At 34.0% G+C, this 26,488-nt stretch overlaps 2 protein-coding genes across 4 annotated transcripts in view; one reads left to right on the forward strand and one right to left on the reverse strand.

Moving 5' to 3' along the window:
* The window catches only part of LOC110443103 (neural Wiskott-Aldrich syndrome protein-like), a 30,754-nt gene extending 20,715 nt beyond the window's left edge, over positions 1–10,039 (forward strand). Inside the window, exons 4-11 of the mRNA XM_021487099.1 lie at positions 1,341–1,440; positions 2,712–2,803; positions 3,425–3,563; positions 5,782–5,975; positions 6,697–6,871; positions 7,470–7,999; positions 8,545–8,653; positions 9,117–10,039. Coding sequence (XP_021342774.1) covers positions 1,341–1,440; positions 2,712–2,803; positions 3,425–3,563; positions 5,782–5,975; positions 6,697–6,871; positions 7,470–7,999; positions 8,545–8,653; positions 9,117–9,175 — 1,398 coding nt within the window. The 3' untranslated portion in view covers positions 9,176–10,039. The remainder of the gene's footprint in view (positions 1–1,340; positions 1,441–2,711; positions 2,804–3,424; positions 3,564–5,781; positions 5,976–6,696; positions 6,872–7,469; positions 8,000–8,544; positions 8,654–9,116) is intronic.
* A 13,156-nt stretch (positions 10,040–23,195) lies between these two features.
* The window catches only part of LOC110443085 (alpha-aminoadipic semialdehyde synthase, mitochondrial-like), a 52,807-nt gene continuing 49,514 nt past the window's right edge, over positions 23,196–26,488 (reverse strand). For all 3 annotated transcript variants that reach the window (XM_021487069.1, XM_021487067.1, XM_021487068.1), the window contains 4 exons: positions 25,495–25,610; positions 24,886–24,974; positions 24,462–24,638; positions 23,196–23,621 (listed from right to left, as the gene is read on the reverse strand). In XM_021487069.1, the coding sequence (XP_021342744.1) occupies positions 23,500–23,621; positions 24,462–24,638; positions 24,886–24,974; positions 25,495–25,610 (504 nt within the window). In that variant the 3' untranslated portion in view covers positions 23,196–23,499. The remainder of the gene's footprint in view (positions 23,622–24,461; positions 24,639–24,885; positions 24,975–25,494; positions 25,611–26,488) is intronic.

Here is a 26,488-nt window from a genome sequence, read left to right on the forward strand (position 1 = left end):
CCTCCTTCTATCAACAGTAAGTAACCCCAGTCAGTCAAGTATAAACAATAACAGAAATCAGAACCAGGGAGTCGTGTCATCTCTTCCTCCTTCTATCAACAGTAAGTAACCCCAGTCAGTCAACTATAAACAATAACAGAAATCAGATCCAGGGAGGCGGGTCATCTCCCCCTCCTTCTATCAACAGTAAGTAGCCCCAGTCAGTCAAGTATAAACAGTAAGAAACCCCAGTCAGTCAAGTATAAATGACATTGTAGGATGTAATGTCACTTACCAGTTCTATATGACCTTGTAGGATGTCCTGTTACTTACCAATTCAATATGACATCGTATGATGTAATGTCACTTACCAATTCTTTCTATATGACATTGTAGGATATATAGTTACTTACCAATTCTATAGGACCTTGTAGGATGTACTGTTACTCACCAATTCTATATGACCTTGTAGGGTGTACTGTTACTTACCAATTCTATAAGACCTTTTAGGATGTATAGTTACTTCCCAATTCTATATGACCTTGTAGGATGACCTTGTGTGATGTACTGTTACTTACCAATTCAATATGACATTGCAGGATGTAATGTCACTTACCAATTCTATATGACCTTGTAGGATGACCTTGTGTGATGTACTGTTACTTACCAATTCAATATGACATCGTATGATGTAATGTCACTTACCAATTCTATATGACCTTCTAGGATGTACTGTTACTTACCAATTATATATGACCTTGTAGTATGACCTTGTGTGATGTACTGTTACTTACCAATTCTATATGACCTTTTAGGATGTATAGTTACTTACCAATTCTATATGACCTTGTAGGATGTACTGTTACTTACCAATTCAATATGACATTGTAGGATGTAATGTCACTTACCAATTCTATATGACCTTGTAGGATGTACTGTTACTTACCAACTCTATATGACCTTGTAGTATGACCTTGTGTGATGTACTGTTCCTTACCAATTCTATATGACCTTTTAGGATGTATAGTTACTTACCAATTCTATATGACCTTGTAGTATGACCTTGTGTGATGTACTGTTACTTACCAATTCTATATGATGTTGTAGGATGTATAGTTACTTACCAATTGTATATGACCTTGTAGGATGTACTGTTACTTACCAATTATATATGACCTTGTAGTATGACCTTGTGTGATGTACTGTTACTTACCAATTCTATATGACATTGTAGGATATATAGTTACTTACCAATTCTATATGACCTTGTATGATGTATAAATATTTACCAATTCTATATGACCTTGTAGTATGACCTTGTGTGATGTACAGTAACTTACCAATTCAATATGACATTGTAGGATGTACAGGCAGGTCTTAACTTTGCAAGTGAAGATGAAGCCTTTAAATTCAAAAATGCTGTTGAGTCGAAGTTGATGGAGCGCCATCAGAGGAGACTCGGTAAGGAACATTGTGTTACACAATCATTCTTTATTACTCCTGTGGTATGTAATAATATGTATCTCTACATTTTTTACTGTATGACCATTTATTCTTTATATTTTTTATCCTTTAACTTTTTTTTCCACATGTTTATACTGGAATATTTCGAACATTCATATTATCTGACTGTTCAGGTTTTCTTGGTCTCAATGTTTTTGACATATACAATTGTAGGTACATTTGACCATACAGTGTATCTTTGATATACTGCTGCCATATGTCAAACCTGATGGTATCTTAATTAACCTCTGTTCGCAATTTCAAGTGCTATTACATCATATGTTAAATGTTAACCTCTTTGACCCTGTCCTCACCTTCATCTCCTCATACTGTCACACAATGATACCAGAGACCTTCACCCTTATTTTTCTATCCATATTGAAGTACTTTAGTGCAGAAGGTTTCGACAACACTAGGTTGGAGTAGGAACACAATAGTGTAGATATAAGACAAGGGAGGTAACTCCTATACACAAATGTTTGACAAAGTGAAAATAAGTGGATTGGGGATTGTTTACAGGTATGCATTATATAATATGGCATGAGTGAGTGTATACTCCTCTTTTCACCAAAGGTACATTGTCCTATAATCCTGTGAGAGTTATGGGACAATAACTTTCCAAAGAAAGCAGTGTAATACTTTAATTTCCATTTTTAATTCAAGTTTTTACTAATATCCGACCTGTTATCACATTTCAAAGTCTAATTTCGGGACATCTGTCAATTGGAACTGTTCTTGTGATGTCACAAAAACTTGCGACCGTTCCCGGCAAAAAAATATAGGTCATGGAAATAAGCACAAAATCATCAATTTAATTTTCAACAATTTAATCTATATATTCCACCGTGAGGATATTCACATTTTATACAACATAACTACATTAATTGTTGGGAATTACGTTGATCAATTGGGTTTTTTAATCCAGTAGCACGGTAGGGTTACCACAAAGAATGTGCATTGTTATTTTTTCTTCACGTCAATACTAACTTAATATAGTGACGTCAGTCAAAACAACGTTATTTAGTCACGACGTCACAAACATGTTCTATGTGAGAATTATGATCTGATATCTTTCTATCTTGTTTGGTTAGGTTATATAGTGGCAATGCAGAGCAAATGGAAATATATATGTTAATTTTTTGTTGGAAAAGCAATCTTTTATGCTTTAAATATTGATTTTACTCGTTTCAAATATTAATTTTACTCCTCAAAATTGATTGGTGTTTCAGAAAAGAAGAAGAATCAGCAGGGAAGTATAAACAATAACAGAAATCAGAACCAGGGAGGCGTGTCATCTCCCCCTCCTTCTATCAACAGTAAGTAACCCCAGTCAGTCAAGTATAAACAATAACAGAAATCAGAACCAGGGAGGCGGGTCATCTCCCCCTCCTTCTATCAACAGTAAGTAACCCCAGTCAGTCAAGTATAAACAATAACAGAAATCAGAACCAGGGAGGCGGGTCATCTCCCCCTCCTTCTATCAACAGTAAGTAACCCCAGTCAGTCAAGTATAAACAATAACAGAAATCAGAACCAGGGAGGCGGGTCATCTCCCCCTCCTTCTATCAACAGTAAGTAACCCCAGTCAGTCAAGTATAAACAATAACAGAAATCAGAACCAGGGAGGCGGGTCATCTCCCCCTCCTTCTATCAACAGTAAGTAACCCCAGTCAGTCAAGTATAAACAATAACAGAAATCAGAACCAGGGAGGCGGGTCATCTCCCCCTCCTTCTATCAACAGTAAGTAACCCCAGTCAGTCAAGTATAAACAATAACAGAAATCAGAACCAGGGAGGCGGGTCATCTCCCCCTCCTTCTATCAACAGTAAGTAACCCCAGTCAGTCAAGTATAAACAATAACAGAAATCAGAACCAGGGAGGCGGGTCATCTCCCCCTCCTTCTATCAACAGTAAGTAACCCCAGTCAGTCAAGTATAAACAATAACAGAAATCAGAACCAGGGAGGCGGGTCATCTCCCCCTCCTTCTATCAACAGTAAGTAACCCCAGTCAGTCAAGTATAAACAATAACAGAAATCAGAACCAGGGAGGCGTGTCATCTCCCCCTCCTTCTATCAACAGTAAGTAACCCCAGTCAGTCAAGTATAAACAGTAAGTAACCCCAGTCAGTCAAGTATAAACAGTAAGTAACCCCAGTCAGTCAAGTATAAACAGTAAGTAACCCCAGTCAGTCAAGTATAAACAGTAAGTAACCCCAGTCAGTCAAGTATAAACAGTAAGTAACCCCAGTCAGTCAAGTATAAACAGTAAGTAACCCCAGTCAGTCAAGTATAAACAGTAAGTAACCCCAGTCAGTCAAGTATAAACAGTAAGTAACCCCAGTCAGTCAAGTATAAACAGTAAGTAACCCCAGTCAGTCAAGTATAAACAGTAAGTAACCCCAGTCAGTCAAGTATAAACAGTAAGTAACCCCAGTCAGTCAAGTATAAACAGTAAGTAACCCCAGTCAGTCAAGGCTTCAGTAGTATCTTGTTTATACTTGGAAAACTTGCACATGTATCTTGTAACGAGAACCGATCGGGATTGATTAAATACTGGTTTCCTAGAACATAAAGCAAACCACGGTTAAAACAGTATATACAATGTATTTACAATGCATAATAAGTACATAATATCCAATATTCATCACACAAAATCAGAATGGCTCTCTCTCACACTATCAACTCGCTAACGAATGACATGTAATATGTACATATATATAACTAACTAATAATACAAAATGCCATATCAACACCCTAAAGTCTCTGTAGCTTGTTGGACGCTGTTGGGTCGTCTCCAATGTTGATGACGCCGTCCTCCCTTAGACTTGTCCAATCTCAGTGAAGTCCTCTCCAAGCTCACAAACACATATAGAATGTAGCGGTTCACACAGATCCAGCCGGTACATAAACAGGTCACACAGACCAGTCAACAGCAGGTCACTCAAACCAGTCAACACTCAGTCACACAGACTTGTTGGACACAGGTCACACAGACCAGTCCAATGTACGGGTATAAAGTGTTACCCTCTGCACGGCCACACAGGTCCAGGTAAGTATATACAGTAATTATATAATAGGTCACAAGACCAGCCAAAGACAAGGGTATTAGGCTTTACCCTCTCCATGACCACACAAGTACAGGTAGGTATATATGTAGGTGAAGGGTTTCTCTGGGAACGTTCAGTATCACGTCATCGGGATCCGATAGTTGTGGAGTACCAAAATGACCATCTGTATTTGGCCTTCCGTTACACGAACGTCGACGGCCCAAGGACGAAAAGCTACAATATACGTATGCCTTAATTAAATAGCTATTATACACGTAACGATAGTATTATACTGGTATACTATTTAATTACAATTATTGATTAAGACAATAAAATATATATCTGAACTGGTTATATATAGTATTTAAGCAGTAATGCTAGCACTAAACATTTCATTATGCTGAACAAAGCTAACAGTGCTATTGTTCACGCTTTACCTGGTCCCATACACACGCATATATACACACCCCGTGCACTCACAGTACCGGGTACGCATACATTCATACCAGGTAAAATACACCTTTATACAGCACTTATAAGGTCCAACGCCTATATATGAATCAATACATTTGTTATAATAAATCTGATAAAACTGAAACAAGTTTAAACTTACCGCAAGCAGCTATTTGCGCTCCAACATTCACTACACGGTCCGCACCCGTAATGTCCGCCCTTCTCACCTGTAGTACACTTATTAGCGCATGCGTAACTTACCTGTTAAAGTTACCTGGCTGGAAAGCGCGCGATATTCAAACACTGATATTTACAATTTATGTACACCCTGTCCAAATGGCATGTGACATATCTGTTATAAAGATGTTTTATTAGAGGTTCAAAGGTTTTATCACTGTAGTAGACTTTGTGTTCCACAGTCACTTCTGACGGGAAAGCTATAAATGAGAAATGGTATCGAGGGTTTTACTCAAATATAGGTTTATTACCATGGACTGCCAAATTTCCAAACTATATGATGGTTTAGGACCTAACATGATAAGTCTGTACTTACTTGTGACTTGGACATGTTATCCTAAACTTGATGTTCGTTGATATCCTAAAGCCTTATATTTTAGGGTATTTCAAAAGTGTGTATTGAGGGCAAGATTGATCAGTATTTTGTGATTTTTTTTTTTCACAACTCGGGTGTATTTCAGAAATAAAGCTTAAAACGTGACCAAACACTCTAGATAACCTGATCAACCTGTGGTATTTTAGCTCAATATTCCTTATTTAACGGTGACCTTTTACCTCAGACTCTAACCCCCCTCTGTCGCCGGTGGATGTTAACTTGAACAAGACGAGCGGCAAAGAGACCATTTCCAAGGGCAATAAGGGCAAGAGCAAGGAGAAAGACAAGAAAAAGAAACTGACCAAGGAGGACATTAGTACGCCAACAGACTTCAGGCACGTCAGCCATGTTGGCTGGGATCCTGACAAGGGATTTGATGTAAGTAGGCCAGGAGAGTAAAGGTATCGTGCCCACGATACCTTTACTTTTAGTTAGTCAGTCAGCTGGCAGCTCATTTCATTCAGGGATTTTGGACCGGGAAAAACATTATGATGGAATATTGTGAGGTGGTGGTCGGGATGGTTTAATGGAAGGTCCAAACAACTACTGTATACTAGGAAATGTTCGCCTTATTTCTGGAATGAGGGCAAATTTATCACTACAGCAAACATATACTCAACAACATTATTTACATGATTATTAAATGTGAAAGGCGAAATCAACACTTGGCGAATTTGGATTTCACAGGCAAAGGGCGAAAGTTGGACTGGGCGAAAAGCTGTCAATGTACAGGACCGTTATAACTTGTTGTTAATTTGGTGATGTGTAATGTGGCAAGTGTAGGGTTAAATGGTGGCTTTGTTTGTTTGTAGGGGGGATGGGATAGGGGTGGGGGGGTTGGGGGGACGGATGTAGGACGTTGGGTAAGAGATCTAGATAAATGTGTTGTTAAAAGAGGAGTTTGGTGTCAGGATTTGGAGTTTAAACTAAATCAGAGGTGTATTGATTGAGGTTATTGAGGCTCTTCTCAAAGACAACATGACAGTGCCACACATTGAAATCTCAAGGACATAAGGGTGTATCAACTTTGACCTTAACACTTTGAACTTTTGACATGTTTGATGATGAACTGGTGTGACATGAGGTCCTATATCCACAGATGAACAACCTGGAGCCCGACATGAAGGGTCTGTTTGAGAGCGTGGGTATAGACGAGAACGAGGTGGTGGATAAAGAAACTGTCGACTTCATCTACGACTTTGTGGAACAACATGGAGGTATAGACGCGGTCAAGGCAGAGATGGCGTCCAGGCCCCCGCCAGACGCCCCCTCAGGTGAGACAAGTTCTCCACTCCGTGACCAAACACCCCAGATCATTATAAACAAGAGGGTGTTGCTCCTATTATATGAAATATTTACATTTTCATATTTAAACACACCCCTCTCCCAAATGAAGATGGAAGATCTAGGGTCATGATAATTATTATGTAGCCTGCTGAGGTGGTGTCATATAAAGTTTGTTTAAGTAAATGACCTTTACAATTTCAAGGTAACAGGAGTCAAGTGAGTTATAAATTTGTTTTCATTTTAGATGTTTAGTACTTAAGCTTTTCAGTTATATTTAGAATCTGAATAAAATGATACACTAGTGAATTATGTTACATTTCCTGATCTGTTTTCATACCATGTCGTAACGATTTTAGTAATACACTTATTTAGAATTAAGGATATAAATTTAAAAGTCTTATAATTTGTTTTAAGGCTAGGAAATATTTACAGGATATTCAATTCCTTGCTACTTCTTTTTACATGAACAGATAATATGAATAGTGCTGATGGTTCTATAGTGTAACCACCATGTCAGTGTTAAAAAAACATTATAATGATGTTTGGGGAATTCTAACTGAACCAACTTTTCTTTTCACTTAACAGCAGCCCCGCCTGCAGTCCCACCCCAACGGACAGCAGGTCGCGCCCCACCTCCACCATCCCGGCCCGGCCCAGCAGCTCCACCTCCTCCTTCCAGAGCTCACCAGGCACCTCCTCCACCCCCGCCTAACAGGGGTCCTCGGAATCTTGGTGCTCCACCACCCCCTCCTCCTCAAAACACAGGCTTTCACCCTCCTCCTCCGCCTGTGAAACCATCCATGGGACCACCTCCACCTCCCCCCTCAACTGGATTCCCAACACCTCCTTCCTCGGGTGGACCCCCTCCCCCACCCCCTCCTCCACCACCTCCTACGGCTCCCGCTGCTCCTCCACCTCCCCCTATGATGGGTGGACAGGGGATGCCTACACCGCCCTCTGGTGGTGGTGGCGATACAACACGGAATGCCTTATTGGACCAGATCCAAAAAGGTAGAAGTCTGAAGAACGTGATCCCTGAAGACAGGCCAGCAGCAGCACCTGATGCCAGAGGCGACCTCCTCAGCGCTATCCGCTCCGGCAAAAACCTCAAACACGTGAGCAGCATGATCTCTACGTGTTGTGATAATTTATTCCATTATTGCAGGTGCATAGGTCAGATTTCCTGAGAACGTGTATGATAATGGTAGTAACCCCAATGCAGAGCATTTTAGTTAAATTTTGATGATTTTTATTTTTCGATAATGTCTTAATATTTTATACGCATATGGTACTTACATGAGTTTTAAAAATCAAAATTGAAACTTAATAAGTTTTAATAATAAATTATACTGGCAAACCATTCCTGTTAAATTTTGGTATAGTTAAGCTTACGTGACATGGCAGGAATTTCTGAAGAATAAGAATTGAATGTACAGTTTTAACTTTATGATGAGTTTCGCGTACCATTAAACATTCATGAAAGTTATGTAAATACAGTAAGGTCTTTATATTTAATAAAACATGTTGTCTCGCACTCCCAGCAGTTCCAGACATGAATATACAGAAGGAAGAAGGAGACCTTAATAATTAATAGTTATCAGTGATTGTGAAGGAAATATTTTTGTGGAATAGGCCTCATGAAATTTATTGATGTTGACAGGTTGATCCAGCTGATGAGAAGTCAGCTCAACAGCAGGAGGCTTCGGGAGGTATAGTGGGCGCCCTGGCTCGGGCCCTGGCCAACAGACAGAAACACATCCAGGGCTCGGGTAAGTCACAATAACAATAAACTGGTGTAAAGCTCCATAGTAAATTGTAAGGGCAGTGTTTTCATGTTTTCTAATATACTTTGTCATTCCTAAAATTTAAATTTAAAAAAAAAGTCATTCCTAGAATTAAAATCAAATAAAAAAACATTGCATCACAAAGGACTATACAAATGTGTGATAAGTGTCCTAGTCTGCCCCTATTTATTCCGATAAAAGAGTATTTGGGATAATGTCCTCTTCTGCCAAGATTTCTCCGTCCTTTATAATCTGTGTCATACAGTTGTTCCGTTGTCGTGGTCATTATATTTGTTCCCTTTCTGTCTGTTGATTTGTCCTTAATAGACAGATGTCCTGATACTCCAGGTGTCAGTTAAGACAGGTTGATCACTTAATATGAAACACATATTACAAAAATAATGAAGAGTATCACTGTATATTTCTATTGTATGTTTTTACTTTGTAGATGACGATGATGATGACGATGAAGATGATGTAGATGACGATGATGATTGGGATGATTAGAAGACTAAACAATGGCTTCCTCCTTTATATGCCAAAACTTATTCACAAATCTTTGTACCTAGTAACCTCCGGTGGGAAGTGTTGCCTGTATGTGTTCCTTGACTGTCCGATATAATGCTTCTGTTTTCCTACGTTTTTTAAAGTGACATTTATGTTTCAGTGCTTTCAATGTGAATTAATTTATTGCTACCTAGCAAAAAGCTTCTTTAATCCAACGTTGACGAGATATAGGAAAATGTTGTATGATATGAAGATGACTATTTTAGTTCTATAACCCAAATTAGAATAGATATAAAATCTGAAAGTGACTATTTATAGAAAAACTTTAATCTGAAGGTGACCTGGTAATTGGTTAAAATCCAAAGTTAAATAGATTTATGATAAAGAATTGTAGTTTGTGAAAATGAATTAATTATTGTGGTCCTTTTATCTATTCTGTTTACCAGTGTTAAGTTCGATCTACTGGTACGATAGAAAGGTGACTTATAAAAACCCTAGGCATGGTACAATATCTAACTCGTTGATATAGAAAAATGTATTTATTGATGAATGGCAAAAAAACATGTTAAAGATGAATTAATATATACGACAGAGTGAACCTATTAGAGAGCTGTAACGTGGTCTCCTCTGTAAGGGTACTCGGAGATTTGATACATTCCACATTACCAACATATCATGTATTCCCACAGTGGAGTTTTATACGTGTGAATAAAGAACCCGCTGTTACCTGGTAACTGTCAATTGAAAAAGCTTGGATCATGCTAATTTACATTTTATTTAATTCCTGTGAATGTTTAAATTTTGCTCAATCTGACAAATATCTTAACATGTATTAGAAGTAATAAAAAGCTATTCCATATTGTACTTGACTATTATTGTGTATATTTTTCACATATTAAAACACTTTATACCGGGTAGACCCCAGTTTATTTAAATCCATACTTTGACATAGCTTGTTATTCCGTCTTTTCGTATTGCCGAGTTATCTGCTCTTGATAGCAGGCATTGATTGTTACGGCATTTGTTTGTGATAGTAACATCATCATTTTTTTGATAAAACAATAAAATTTTCTCACGCAAACTAATGAGGTAACAATCAATATCTGCTCACAAGAGCAGATAACTCTGCAATATGAAAAGACGGAATAGGATCTTTGATGAAACTTGATACTGTAAAAGTGGATACTATCTGCATGCAAGTATTTCTAAATTGATTACAGATACTAGTATATAGAAATATAGATTACAGATACTAGTGTATAGAAATATAGATTACAGATACTAGTACATAGAAATATAGATTACAGATACTAGTATATAGAAATATAGATTACAGATACTAGTATATAGAAACATAGATTACAGATACTAGTATATAGAAATATAGCTTACAGATACTAGTATATAGAAATATAGATTACAGATACTAGTATATAGAAATATAGATTACAGATACTAGTATATAGAAATATAGATTACAGATACTAGTATATAGAAATATAGATTACAGATACTAGTATATAGAAATATAGATTACAGATACTAGTATATAGAAATATAGATTACAGATACTAGTATATAGAAATATAGATTACAGATACTAGTATATAGAAATATAGATTACAGATACTAGTATATAGAAATATAGATTACAGATACTAGTATATAGAAATATAGATTACAGATACTAGTATATAGAAATATAGATTACAGATACTAGTATATAGAAATATAGATTACAGATACTAGTATATAGAAATATAGATTACAGATACTAGTATATAGAAATATAGATTACAGATACTAGTATATAGAAATATAGATTACAGATACTAGTATATAGAAATATAGATTACAGATACTAGTATATAGAAATATAGATTACAGATACTAGTATATAGAAATATAGATTACAGATACTAGTATATAGAAATATAGATTACAGATACTAGTATATAGAAATATAGATTACAGATACTAGTATATAGAAATATAGATTACAGATACTAGTATATAGAAATATAGATTACAGATACTAGTATATAGAAATATAGATTACAGATACTAGTATATAGAAATATAGATTACAGATACTAGTATATAGAAATATAGATTACAGATACTAGTATATAGAAATATAGATTACAGATACTAGTATATAGAAATATAGATTACAGATACTAGTATATAGAAATATAGATTACAGATACTAGTATATAGAAATATAGATTACAGATACTAGTATATAGAAATATAGATTACAGATACTAGTATATAGAAATATAGATTACAGATACTAGTATATAGAAATATAGATTACAGATACTAGTATATAGAAATATAGATTACAGATACTAGTATATAGAAATATAGATTACAGATACTAGTATATAGAAATATAGATTACAGATACTAGTATATAGAAATATAGATTACAGATACTAGTATATAGAAATATAGATTACAGATACTAGTATATAGAAATATAGATTACAGATACTAGTATATAGAAATATAGATTACAGATACTAGTATATAGAAATATAGATTACAGATACTAGTATATAGAAATATAGATTACAGATACTAGTATATAGAAATATAGATTACAGATACTAGTATATAGAAATATAGATTACAGATACTAGTATATAGAAATATAGATTACAGATACTAGTATATAGAAATATAGATTACAGATACTAGTATATAGAAATATAGATTACAGATACTAGTATATAGAAATATAGATTACAGATACTAGTATATAGAAATATAGATTACAGATACTAGTATATAGAAATATAGATTACAGATACTAGTATATAGAAATATAGATTACAGATACTAGTATATAGAAATATAGATTACAGATACTAGTATATAGAAATATAGATTACAGATACTAGTATATAGAAATATAGATTACAGATACTAGTATATAGAAATATAGATTACAGATACTAGTATATAGAAATATAGATTACAGATACTAGTATATAGAAATATAGATTACAGATACTAGTATATAGAAATATAGATTACAGATACTAGTATATAGAAATATAGATTACAGATACTAGTATATAGAAATATAGATTACAGATACTAGTATATAGAAATATAGATTACAGATACTAGTATATAGAAATATAGATTACAGATACTAGTATATAGAAATATAGATTACAGATACTAGTATATAGAAATATAGATTACAGATACTAGTATATAGAAATATAGATTACAGATACTAGTATATAGAAATATAGATTACAGATACTAGTATATAGAAATATAGATTACAGATACTAGTATATAGAAATATAGATTACAGATACTAGTATATAGAAATATAGATTACAGATACTAGTATATAGAAATATAGATTACAGATACTAGTATATAGAAATATAGATTACAGATACTAGTATATAGAAATATAGATTACAGATACTAGTATATAGAAATATAGATTACAGATACTAGTATATAGAAATATAGATTACAGATACTAGTATATAGAAATATAGATTACAGATACTAGTATATAGAAATATAGATTACAGATACTAGTATATAGAAATATAGATTACAGATACTAGTATATAGAAATATAGATTACAGATACTAGTATATAGAAATATAGATTACAGATACTAGTATATAGAAATATAGATTACAGATACTAGTATATAGAAATATAGATTACAGATACTAGTATATAGAAATATAGATTACAGATACTAGTATATAGAAATATAGATTACAGATACTAGTATATAGAAATATAGATTACAGATACTAGTATATAGAAATATAGATTACAGATACTAGTATATAGAAATATAGATTACAGATACTAGTATATAGAAATATAGATTACAGATACTAGTATATAGAAATATAGATTACAGATACTAGTATATAGAAATATAGATTACAGATACTAGTATATAGAAATATAGATTACAGATACTAGTATATAGAAATATAGATTACAGATACTAGTATATAGAAATATAGATTACAGATACTAGTATATAGAAATATAGATTACAGATACTAGTATATAGAAATATAGATTACAGATACTAGTATATAGAAATATAGATTACAGATACTAGTATATAGAAATATAGATTACAGATACTAGTATATAGAAATATAGATTACAGATACTAGTATATAGAAATATAGATTACAGATACTAGTATATAGAAATATAGATTACAGATACTAGTATATAGAAATATAGATTACAGATACTAGTATATAGAAATATAGATTACAGATACTAGTATATAGAAATATAGATTACAGATACTAGTATATAGAAATATAGATTACAGATACTAGTATATAGAAATATAGATTACAGATACTAGTATATAGAAATATAGATTACAGATACTAGTATATAGAAATATAGATTACAGATACTAGTATATAGAAATATAGATTACAGATACTAGTATATAGAAATATAGATTACAGATACTAGTATATAGAAATATAGATTACAGATACTAGTATATAGAAATATAGATTACAGATACTAGTATATAGAAATATAGATTACAGATACTAGTATATAGAAATATAGATTACAGATACTAGTATATAGAAATATAGATTACAGATACTAGTATATAGAAATATAGATTACAGATACTAGTATATAGAAATATAGATTACAGATACTAGTATATAGAAATATAGATTACAGATACTAGTATATAGAAATATAGATTACAGATACTAGTATATAGAAATATAGATTACAGATACTAGTATATAGAAATATAGATTACAGATACTAGTATATAGAAATATAGATTACAGATACTAGTATATAGAAATATAGATTACAGATACTAGTATATAGAAATATAGATTACAGATACTAGTATATAGAAATATAGATTACAGATACTAGTATATAGAAATATAGATTACAGATACTAGTATATAGAAATATAGATTACAGATACTAGTATATAGAAATATAGATTACAGATACTAGTATATAGAAATATAGATTACAGATACTAGTATATAGAAATATAGATTACAGATACTAGTATATAGAAATATAGATTACAGATACTAGTATATAGAAATATAGATTACAGATACTAGTATATAGAAATATAGATTACAGATACTAGTATATAGAAATATAGATTACAGATACTAGTATATAGAAATATAGATTACAGATACTAGTATATAGAAATATAGATTACAGATACTAGTATATAGAAATATAGATTACAGATACTAGTATATAGAAATATAGATTACAGATACTAGTATATAGAAATATAGATTACAGATACTAGTATATAGAAATATAGATTACAGATACTAGTATATAGAAATATAGATTACAGATACTAGTATATAGAAATATAGATTACAGATACTAGTATATAGAAATATAGATTACAGATACTAGTATATAGAAATATAGATTACAGATACTAGTATATAGAAATATAGATTACAGATACTAGTATATAGAAATATAGATTACAGATACTAGTATATAGAAATATAGATTACAGATACTAGTATATAGAAATATAGATTACAGATACTAGTATATAGAAATATAGATTACAGATACTAGTATATAGAAATATAGATTACAGATACTAGTATATAGAAATATAGATTACAGATACTAGTATATAGAAATATAGATTACAGATACTAGTATATAGAAATATAGATTACAGATACTAGTATATAGAAATATAGATTACAGATACTAGTATATAGAAATATAGATTACAGATACTAGTATATAGAAATATAGATTACAGATACTAGTATATAGAAATATAGATTACAGATACTAGTATATAGAAATATAGATTACAGATACTAGTATATAGAAATATAGATTACAGATACTAGTATATAGAAATATAGATTACAGATACTAGTATATAGAAATATAGATTACAGATACTAGTATATAGAAATATAGATTACAGATACTAGTATATAGAAATATAGATTACAGATACTAGTATATAGAAATATAGATTACAGATACTAGTATATAGAAATATAGATTACAGATACTAGTATATAGAAATATAGATTACAGATACTAGTATATAGAAATATAGATTACAGATACTAGTATATAGAAATATAGATTACAGATACTAGTATATAGAAATATAGCTTACAGATACTAGTATATAGAAATATAGCTTACAGATACTAGTGTATAGAAATATAGATTACAGATACTAGTATATAGAAACATAGATTACAGATACTAGTATATAGAAACATAGATTTCAGAACCAATTGCAAACATTTCCATGCATGAGAATTTCCAATTTTACAGATTTTTTTATTAAAACCCAGATTCTAGTGACAAATGTATACATTTTGTGTATTTGATTAGAAGGTCTGTACATCGTGTTGTATTTCACCTGTTTTGCAAGTTAAAAACTCAGCCGTTGGAAATTCTTGATCTGAGTTCTGAAGTGTGACACTTTTCAAATTACCATAAACTTTGAGGACATAAAATATTTCTATAAACGTGAGATATTAAACAAACCTTTCTAGTTTAGTGATGACAGTACTAAGTGTAACACAGTCTAGGATTAACTTGTTCAATTCTAAACAAACCTTTCTGGTTTAGGGATGACAGTTCTATACACAGTCTAGGATTAACTTGTTCAATTCTAAACAAACCTTTCTGGGTTAGGGATGACAATACTAAGCGTAACACAGTCTAGGATGACAGTACTCAGCGTAACACAGTCTAGGATGACAGTACTCAGCGTAACACAGTCTAGGATGACAGTACTAAGGGTAACACAGTCTAGGATGACAGTACCAAGTGTAACACAGTCTAGGATGACAGTACCAAGTGTAACACAGTCTAGGATGACAGTACCAAGTGTAACACAGTCTAGGATGACAGTACCAAGTGTAACACAGTCTAGGATGACAGTACTAAGAGTAACACAGTCTAGGATGACAGTACTCAGCGTAACACAGTCTAGGATGACAGTACCAAGTGTAACACAGTCTAGGATGACAGTACTAAGCGTAACACAGTCTAGGATGACAGTACTAAGCGTAACACAGTCAAGGATGACAGTACTAAGCATAACAGTCTAGGATGACAGTACTAAGCGTAACACAGTCTAGGATCACAGTACTAAGTGTAACACAGCCTAGGATGACAGTACTAAACGTAAAAGTCTAGGATGACAATACTAATTGTAACACAGTCTAGGATGGCAGTACTAAGTGTAACACAGGCTAGGATGACAGTACTAAACGTAAAAGTCTAGGATGACAGTATTAAGTGTAACAGTCTAGGATGACAATACTAAACGTAACAGTCTAGGATGCCAGTACTAAGCGTAACACAGTCTAGGATCACAGTACTAAGTGTAACAGTGTAGGATGACAGTACTAAGAATAACAGTCTAGGATGACAATACTAAACGTAACAGTCTAGGATGCCAGTACTAAGCGTAACAATCTAGGATGACAGTACTAAGTGTAAAACAGTCTAGAATGACAGTACTAAGTGTAAAACAGTCTAGAATGACAGTACTAAGTGTAACACAGCCTAGGATGACAGTACTAATTGTAACAGTCTAGGATGAAAGTACTAAGTGTAAAAGTCTAGGATGACAATACTAAACGTAACAGTCTAGGATGCCAGTACTAAGCGTAACACATTCTAGGATGACAGTACTAAGAGTAACAGTCTAGGATGACATTACTAAGCGTAACAGTCTAGGATGAGAGTACTAAGCGTAACACATTCTAGGATGACAGTACTAAGGGTAACAGGCTAGGATGACAGTACTAAGGGTAACAGGCTAGGATGACAGTACTAATTGTAACAGTCTAGGATGAAAGTACTAAGTGTAACACAGCCTAGGATGACAGTACTAAGTGTAACAGTGTAGGATGACAGTACTAAACGTAAAAGTCTAGGATGACAATACTAAGCGTAAGAGTCTAGGATGACAGTATTAAGTGTAACAGTCTAGGATGACAGTACTAAGCGTAACAGTCTAGGATGACCCTATTACTTGTTAAGCAATTTGATCACAATAACACCAAAAATGAGGAGGATTAGTTTTAAGTTTTCAGAATTTGTTTTCTGAAGAAAAGTTATTTTTTTAAAGATATAATTCTTAGTATTTATGATTTTAGGCCAAAGATCTAATTGTTCACAAGCTAAGTCTCTGCTCCATCATTTTAAGTCTAACTCAAACTAAGTTTGAGTCCTAGTTGTTAATTACATTGCAGCCTACTGATATCATATGCTATTTGAGTTTGCCAATATTCTAAATTTCATTTGGTAGGTTAATCACTAATCTTTAGCTCACCTGGCCCGAAGGGCCGGCGTCAATCTTTTACTTTAAACGACTTCTTCTTAATAACCAAAAGGCCTAGGGTGATGATATTTGGCCAGAAGCAAACTGGGATGAAGGTCTACCAAGTTTGTTCAAATAAATGACCTTCACCTATTTTCAAGGTCACAGGGGTCAAATATGTTGAAAACTTTAAACAACTTCTGAATAACCAAAATGCCCAGGGTGATGATATTAAACAACTTCTTCTCAATAACCAAAAGGCCTAGGATGATTCTATTTGACCAGTAGCATACTGTAATAGAGGGCTACCAAGTTTGTTGAAATGAATGACTTATATTCAAGGTCACAGGGGTCAAATATGTTTAAAACCTTTAAACAACTTCTTCTGAAAAATCAAGCAGCCTAGGATAATGATATTTGGCCAATAACATGCTGGGATAAAGGGCTACCAAGTTTGTTCAAATGAATGAATTGACCCACTTTCAAGGTCACAGGGGTCAAATGTGTTAAAGTCTTCAAACGACTTCTCTATAACCAAAAGGTCCAGGGTACTGATATTGGGCCTGTAGCATGCTGGGATGAAGGGCTATCACGTTTGTTCAAATGAATGACCTTGACCCACTTTCAAGGTCACAGGGGTCAAATGTGTTCAAATCTTCAAAGGACTTCTCAGTAACTAAAAGGCCAAGCTTACTGATATTGGGCCTGTAGTCTCCTGAATACCCGAGAGGCATAGGATAATGATATTTGGCCAGTAACATGTTGGGATGAAGGGCTACCAAGTTTGATAAATCATGAAGTCAGAGATGTTTCGGACAACTTTTATGACATGTGTATCAATGTTTTTTTTTATAAATTCCTTGTGAACAGAACATCATTATTGTGAAAATGATTTGTTGAATTCACCGATATACTTTTGATAGGTAAAAAAACCCAGGACAAGTATGTATTTCCAAACTTTTAATGATATAATCTCTATATAACACACATACACCAATAACACATCCTACACGCCCTCCACTCACTAGCTGGAACAGGAAGGATGTTCAAAATCATCACAAGCTTCACCTAAACGTTGAGTCATACTTCCAAATCGAAACTTGCAAACGAAAAACAGCATGGACAAAGGTATGGATGATTGCTTGATGCCGTGAAATGATTGACGGAGTCGACAGCTTCCATAAACTCTCCTGTTCTTTACAGCCTAATTATCAGTTTTTGATTTTTTTCTATGGATATGCAGTACAATCATTTCTATTGGTATATATTATGAGCGTGAAGAGGATTAAGTAATTTAAGCATCATGTATCCACACAGTTATTCTAAAATACAACAATACTATTTCAAAATAATGAATACAAAATACTGTGTATGTTGCCTTATCAGAGTCCAGCTGTTCAAATTTCATAATACTTAGGCCAAAAAGAAAAATACCTGTTTCAGGTACCCTACCGACATATTCTAATTTTCAGTCATGCTACCTGAAACAGACATTGTTTTGCCCTTAGGCTTACAACAATTATAAAAAAAAAAGGATTTGGTAAGTTATTCCCTCTTCCCCTCCAAAAAACAATTCATAAAGGGGTACCAAAATTCATAACAATTACCGATTTTAATCATAATATTTCTGCCTTATGGGGATATTTTTTTTGCACATGAATGCATTTTAACATCTTTGAAATTATTTCAAATGAAATTAATTTGGCTATGACCCTGCCTACATTAATACGATTAAAATTATTCCTTTTTACCAGAATAGAATTATTATAGGTTGTTGAAATATCAGTCTTCTGTCTCAGAAATGGTCTTGTATTGCATTACATATATTCATCGAAGATTGTTGTCAAAAAGAAATTCTATGGAAAAATATACATGTACAGGTCATTTGAAATATCACAGATCAAAAACAACAAACAAATTAAGTGTCTAAAGCTTTCTACCTAATAATGTCAATAACAATTCATTTAGAATGCAACAACTCTCCTTAGACTAAACAGGTCATATTGAAAGACTTGATAATAAATAAATGTATCGAAACACTTCATTTCAAACTTCTCCTCTCATGTCAAACAGTGCACTACAGATCACTAATGCTCTGCTTTAATCAATCAGGCTAAAGGGAAATTCCCTCTAGCCTTGTCCAAAACAAGTGACTATGACACCGTTCTAACATACCTCCCCTTTAAAGGTAAAAGTCGTCCTCGAATAGACTAAACCTAAGGAGATTATTACACAAAGAACCCAACTCCCTACGAGGCTGCCGATGTCCTGATGTCAATTTTTCTTGGTTTGGTTGTGTTTTGCGTCCTATTAACAGCTATGGTCATTTGACGACATGGTGGTGGAGGAAAGCCGGAGTGTCTGGAGAATAACCACCGACCTGCAGCCAGTAGCTGGCGACTGCCCCACGTACGCCTCGAACCCGCGACCCAGTGGTGGAGGGCTAGAGGTAGCAGAATGTCAGACGCCTTAACCACTAGGCCACCGTGGCCCCTATAGCTACCTCTAGCCAAGTCAGTGACTAGTGACTAGGTGGTTCACCACTTTTGTGATGTACCTCTGACTTAATGGTAAAAGTTACATTTATAACTTAACACAAACTTTGATTATGAATGTTTTTGTCTAATTTATCAATATCTTAAAATTCTTATAACAGAAGTCACGTGTCAAACATTTTGCTTCAACCTTTTCAAATAAGATTAAGAAATTATTTGACAATATTTTGTCCGTCATACACATAACAATTGATTACATAAAAAATAAAACGCATAATACAAAACGTTTAAGCTGTCAAGTTCTAGCTCAGAATCCGTAAATACAAACAAAACCAGCTAATTGGCTTTGAAATACATGTACATGTCAAACCAGTACTAATTAATATCAATACATGTTCCATATCAGGAAAACATAATTCATATATGAATGACAGGGTGTTGACTCATAATTTCAAAAAGCAATAATTCTATTGATCGACACCAAAAATGAAGCAAAACATTCTAGGTTCTTCAGCTATTAGATCTACTTATATCACATTCAAATGTCATGAGATAACTCAAAGTTTCCCATCCTAGTGATCTCATCGTGATTTGTACCTGTGTTAAGAGGCCACTTTGGGGGATTTCTTGAGGGTGGTCTCTTAACACGGGTTTGGCTACTTCAATAAAGATGGTGACATGATTGTCAAGACTGTTTATGAGGATGTTTCAGAAAAAACAAATTGTTATAATACTGATCATTTAGATTGGAAAGACACATGAGAGGCAAAAGTAAATTCCTCTTATTGCCATGATCAATTTGTCAAAGGGAAAGGTGATAGCAAGTGATATTTGATAATAACAGGAACAGTGTTTTGTCAAAGTGATCAAACTTTTTTCTACAGTTTAAGTGTTCAATCAAATTTTATACACTACATAAAAACCTTCTCTGTTATATATAAAAAAAGTTAGTATCTGTTTTGGCTACTTGTTTAACCCTTTCACCACTGTAGACCATAATGGACTTATCCAGATCAATGCATGGTAGAGTTTACTAAAGTTACATAGGGGTGAAAGGGTTTACACCCTGTAAAAGTGTGAGAATTAACACTCAAGAGTCATTACAATAAAATTTCAGTTCAATTTTCAGTTCAAGCATTGACATGTAATTTAATTTAAGTATATTCTAAAAATTGGCAATAGAACAAGTTGTTTGAGTGACGTTCATGTCAAACCATGATGATATGAAATATACTAAATTACTTACAAGACACTGGGTGTTTCAGAGAAGCATGGTATTTTGAGGTAATTGGGAAATTATAATTAGTTAAGATGTGTTAATTTCTGATTGTACAATGTGTATGAAATCATTACAAAAAAACACAAGCAAACCGGGAAGAAGTGATGACAAAAACTATTCACATCAATACTTGTATAACTTAAATGTTCAATTTTAAATGATGTCCTGCATATATATACCAGACTCTAAATGTAAAAAAAAAACAAAGTAGATATGGAGATATACACAAGATTCATTGTTTATCCTGCCAAATGACAACAAATCTAAAAATAGATATGAGTATTATTGAAGTGGAGATACAAGAACAAAGAGCTCTCATCATATCAAAGCAATTATACCATGATATTGATACAAACAAAATACAGCAAGTGTAAATAACACTGTTAAAGCATAGACCATATCAACAACAAAATAAAGCTTGTAGTGTAAACAACTTTTCTATAGGACATTCAATTTTCCTTTGTTTTAAAGCTAAATAATAAGAGGATTAGTGTTAAATCTATTTCTTATTAAAGAACAGAAATAACCACATTTATCACCTTTAATATGCTCTTACTCAAAGTAATATTTTATCAACCTGTTTTATTAATACATGATATTGACCTCATTAAAAGTCATGAGCTGTATCACCATCCACAGCCTCATGATACACACAGCTAACAAATGACATACAATTACGTCTTAATACATTTCTTGATTAAAGTAAATATACATGTCCTACCTGGATACAGTCTTTCCCTATAACAAATGTCCTTTTCCTTAGTAATCAACATTGTTATATATAGATTGATATGTGAATATAAATGTACAATACACATAACTTATTGTTTTACCTTAATTGACCTAGTTTACTGAAAAACTTGGGAGTAATGTGAGCAGACAAAGTTGTTCTTTTCATCTACCAAAAAAAGTATACACGATTGTGTTGCAAACCTGGTGATTTCTTAAAGTTTCATTCTTATAATAAATTACAACAAGACCACGATTTATTAACTGGGAAGAAGGGTATTTAGTAATACAAAGATATTGTCTAGTACCATAATTACAACAAAACTGATTGTATTACAAAATACTTTTTTGTCTAACGAAGTATTTATCATACAGCAGGAAGGCTGCTTCCTCCTCTGCTCAAACTCAACACAGCAGGGCATTTTGGCTATATCATGCGATTATCTCAATGCGTGTGGAGAAGTACGATTTCTAAAGTGCATTGCTCGAAGGGTCAGTTGTAGTGCATAAATATGATGCACTAATAAAGTCATGTTAAAACACACATTATTTGATCTAACAATTAAATGTAGTTATCACTTATTAGTCACTTACCCAATTAACTACAGAGATAGGTATCATGACAGCTACTGTGATAACTTTGTAACATGTTAGCACCTTCAGGGAGCAATCTTTCCATTTAACAAATGTAAAGTATTTGTAAAAAATAACAAAAAAGATCTTTTTAATTTACCAGAGTATCAGTTTTAAAACAGTAAATGACACTTATAATGATATAACATATTGGATACAGGTATCACTGTTAAATCTATCACCGTCATCTAGTTCATCTTTACTGCTATAACACAATAAAAATGTAATTCTGTTACCAAATTCTATATCCAGATTCAATCCATGTAGACAGGTATAATAAACAGGAGGAAAATGTGGAGAAAAGGTGTTAATTTTACCTCTGAGATTCTCTTATAAACATGTATTTACGAGTATTATTAAAACTCTTCAGTTTTTAAATAAACTTTAAAAAAAAGGATTAAGGAAAAGATATAGATATTAAATTATGTGATAAGGCTGAAAAACAATCTTCTATCTTCACCGCAAAAATGTCTGGTTGGAGGAATAAACTCCCCCCCCCCCCCCCCCCCCCCCCCCCACCAAGTCATAAATACACCACTGTAACAACATCCCAGTAGGTATAACTGCTCTATATCTGTATCAACACTATCATAACAAACTTTTAAAATCTCATACAACAAAAATGTTTTCGATTTATCAGCTCAACACTGACTACATTCTAGTAGCCAATCAAACAAGAATGTTTGCATGAATCTGGACAGAATCAGGTCGGTAACCATGATCAGCTTCCGTTTTATTATTTTCTGATATTCCCTTACAGAACATATTACATCACAGTCCTCGACTTTCTTTGCCGCTATGCTGCTGCAGACTCTAGCGTCGCTTGATAAGAATCTCTTCTGTTGGATTGATGCCTTCCTGTTTGAGACGGGACAGGATCGGGCTGTACATGTTGTGTGAGAGAGGAATCTGAACACCCTTCTTCTGAATCTCACCTGAAACATAAGGTCAAAGGTCATTCCCAGGACATAAATTAGATATGTAAGTCACTTATGTTTATATTATATTTAACAGGAGAGGAAAAATGCATGGGTCCCGAACTCTAGACGAAAGCTCTACCAATTGAGCTATCAGGTCACCAACAATCAACTCAATCCAGTTCCACTACATTCCTCCCTCCTTTTCTAAGTCTTCGCACCCGAAGACACAACTATTTACAACCCAGGTCGGGTATCCCCTTGCCAATCATACACTAAATGCTTGAAACAAGGGTTGGTCACAGGCACCACTGTACAGGAGAGGAAAAATGCATGGCCAGACGGGGTTCGAACCCGGGACCCCCAAACTCTAGATGGACACTCTACAAATTGAGACAATCGATCCAGTCTAGTTCCGCTACATTATATAACATAAGGTTAAAGGTCATTCCTAGTGTACAAGTTAGATTTGTAAGTCATTAATATTTTATATTCATATCACAAGGTTAAAGATAATATCTGATATGCAAATTAGATCTGTAAGTCCCTTATGTTCTGTGAGATCAAGTAGAACTTCTTTAATCTGGACACTTCTATAGCAATGTAACAGAATGACTATTGTCCTGGATCAATGAAAACATGAACAGGTACTTAGTAAACTTCCTGAATGTAAAGTCCAGGAAATGAGTGTTAGTGATTGTCATTGACTGGGTTAATGACATTCCATAATGTTGTGAAGTTGTGACACCATTGCATTGTTCCGTGTGATGTTACAGTGAGTGACATGTAAAACAGTACCCATAAAGGCCTCCCGTTACAGTAACAGATAGGGTGTTTAACATCGTTTGGCGTTCTCACCTTCTAGGATCATCTTGGTGGCGATGCCTGTGGGAAGTCCTACAGTACGTGACATGGCGGAGTGTCCTTTGGCATCCCCGTATACAACAAGTCCCACATGTCTCTCCTCCTCCGATCCATCGGCCCACTGGACCCCAATGTTGTGGTGCATAAGGATAAGATCCCTCTCGCCTGGACCTGCATCATAGAAAACAATACGTCAGTATTCTCTATCCTGGACCTGCCACACTGAAAAATAATCCTAGACCTAACATATTACCTCCTTACAACCTGTCCTGTTGATTTTTAATTATTACTATATTGATAATAAGTGAGTCAATATAAATTTGGGAGTATAGGTACCGTAGATTTATCAGTAAGAAAGTGATAACTCAAGTTACAGGTGACTCGTACATACAAGGGAGGTAATTACAGTGGTACTAACCATAGTTAAGTTTCTTTGACAGGAAGTTAGATAGGGTGGCTACAGGTGTTCCCTTCATATCTATCAGCTCTTCCTCTAGTAGTCCCAATCTGAAATATACACATAAAATAATTTAACTCTACGTCATAAATAGTCTTCACCTGACACAATCTTTAGTATTCTCAACATTAATCATAGAAACAAGGTCAACTCTGCAGACTGTCTCAGTACAACTTTCCAATGTTTATTATGACATAAAGTTAAGTGTTACGATCCCAGCAGATTTATTTACACATAATTACTTCCAATTTCAAGGTAATTTTCCTTTGTAAGTGAGAAGTAACCAATCCTCTGTAGCATGCGTGTACACATGTTCTATAAAGCACACATGTGCTGTGTGATGTTTTCATGCCTTCATTACACTATTTACTCAGTCACCTTACCTTCATCTGACAATTGCCCAGTAAAGCATTGTGTACACTGAGGTGTTGATAATATACAAGATGACAACCCAATTGACTAGTTGTGCTATATGAACCGGAATACATATTTACCAGCCTGAAGAAAATATTTCTACATATTGTAACTGTCACCTATTGTTTGACTTGGTCAATGGAACTCCACACTTACTGTTCTATAGCCTGTAGCCTCTGCTCTGATCGCCCGACCTGCTCAAACACCAAGTCCTTCAGGGTATCGCCAAACAGATCATGGGACTTGCCAAACACACCACACATATAAGCTTTCTGGAGAAGAAAGACAGAAAGACATAGTGAATATTTTATAGAGTCTGATACATGAACTTAACTTTGAATAAAATCAATGGGTCTAACCAAAGCATTGTATATGTGATTTTACCTATGAGCGATATAATAATAATAACAATCTGAGGTTCTTATACACCGCTTTATCACAACCTAACTCGTAGGTCGTCTCAAAGCGTTTCATAAATTATTATCCGTGGTTTTAGGACCTTTGCAACCAGCCAATATCTTTCTCAACTCCCTGGGGAGCATACAGCCAGTGCTGCCATTTCGGCACTAACAGCTAGCATTCAACAATTCAAGCACTGCCCAACCATATACTCATTTACAGCTGAGTAGACTGGAACAAGCGGAGTAAAGTATCTTGCTCAAAGATACAACACAGTGCCATGACGCGACTCGAACCCGTAACCCTATGGTCACGTGCCCGGCGTCCTACTACTAGACTTCCATGCCTCCTATATATAAGTATGACAGATGTAACAAGGTTACCGCGAGCGGTATATAATACGCCCGTCACACATTGAGAGCAGTTGTTTGTATGATTGAAATTTATGAAGTATTTGTGAGTAATTGATATTAAAAGAAAAATCATTCAACATAACTGGTAGATCAATGAGTGCAATACAACATCATGGAACGCATGCATCGCATTAATGAAACCAAGGGGAATAACTCCACAAATTACGGTCGGATAATGGCGGTTATCGAACTTGTCCGAGCTTTCATGGTAATTAACCTTGTTGTGAAGTTTGAAGTAAATCCGTTAATAATTACTCGAGATATCGAGCGGACACTGTTTCGGCAAGTCCATAAAGGGGCATAACTCCACAAATTATGGTCGGATAATGGCGGTTATC

This window comes from Mizuhopecten yessoensis, unplaced genomic scaffold (assembly GCF_002113885.1).
Source record: "Mizuhopecten yessoensis strain PY_sf001 unplaced genomic scaffold, ASM211388v2 scaffold716325, whole genome shotgun sequence".
Taxonomy (NCBI): domain Eukaryota; kingdom Metazoa; phylum Mollusca; class Bivalvia; order Pectinida; family Pectinidae; genus Mizuhopecten; species Mizuhopecten yessoensis.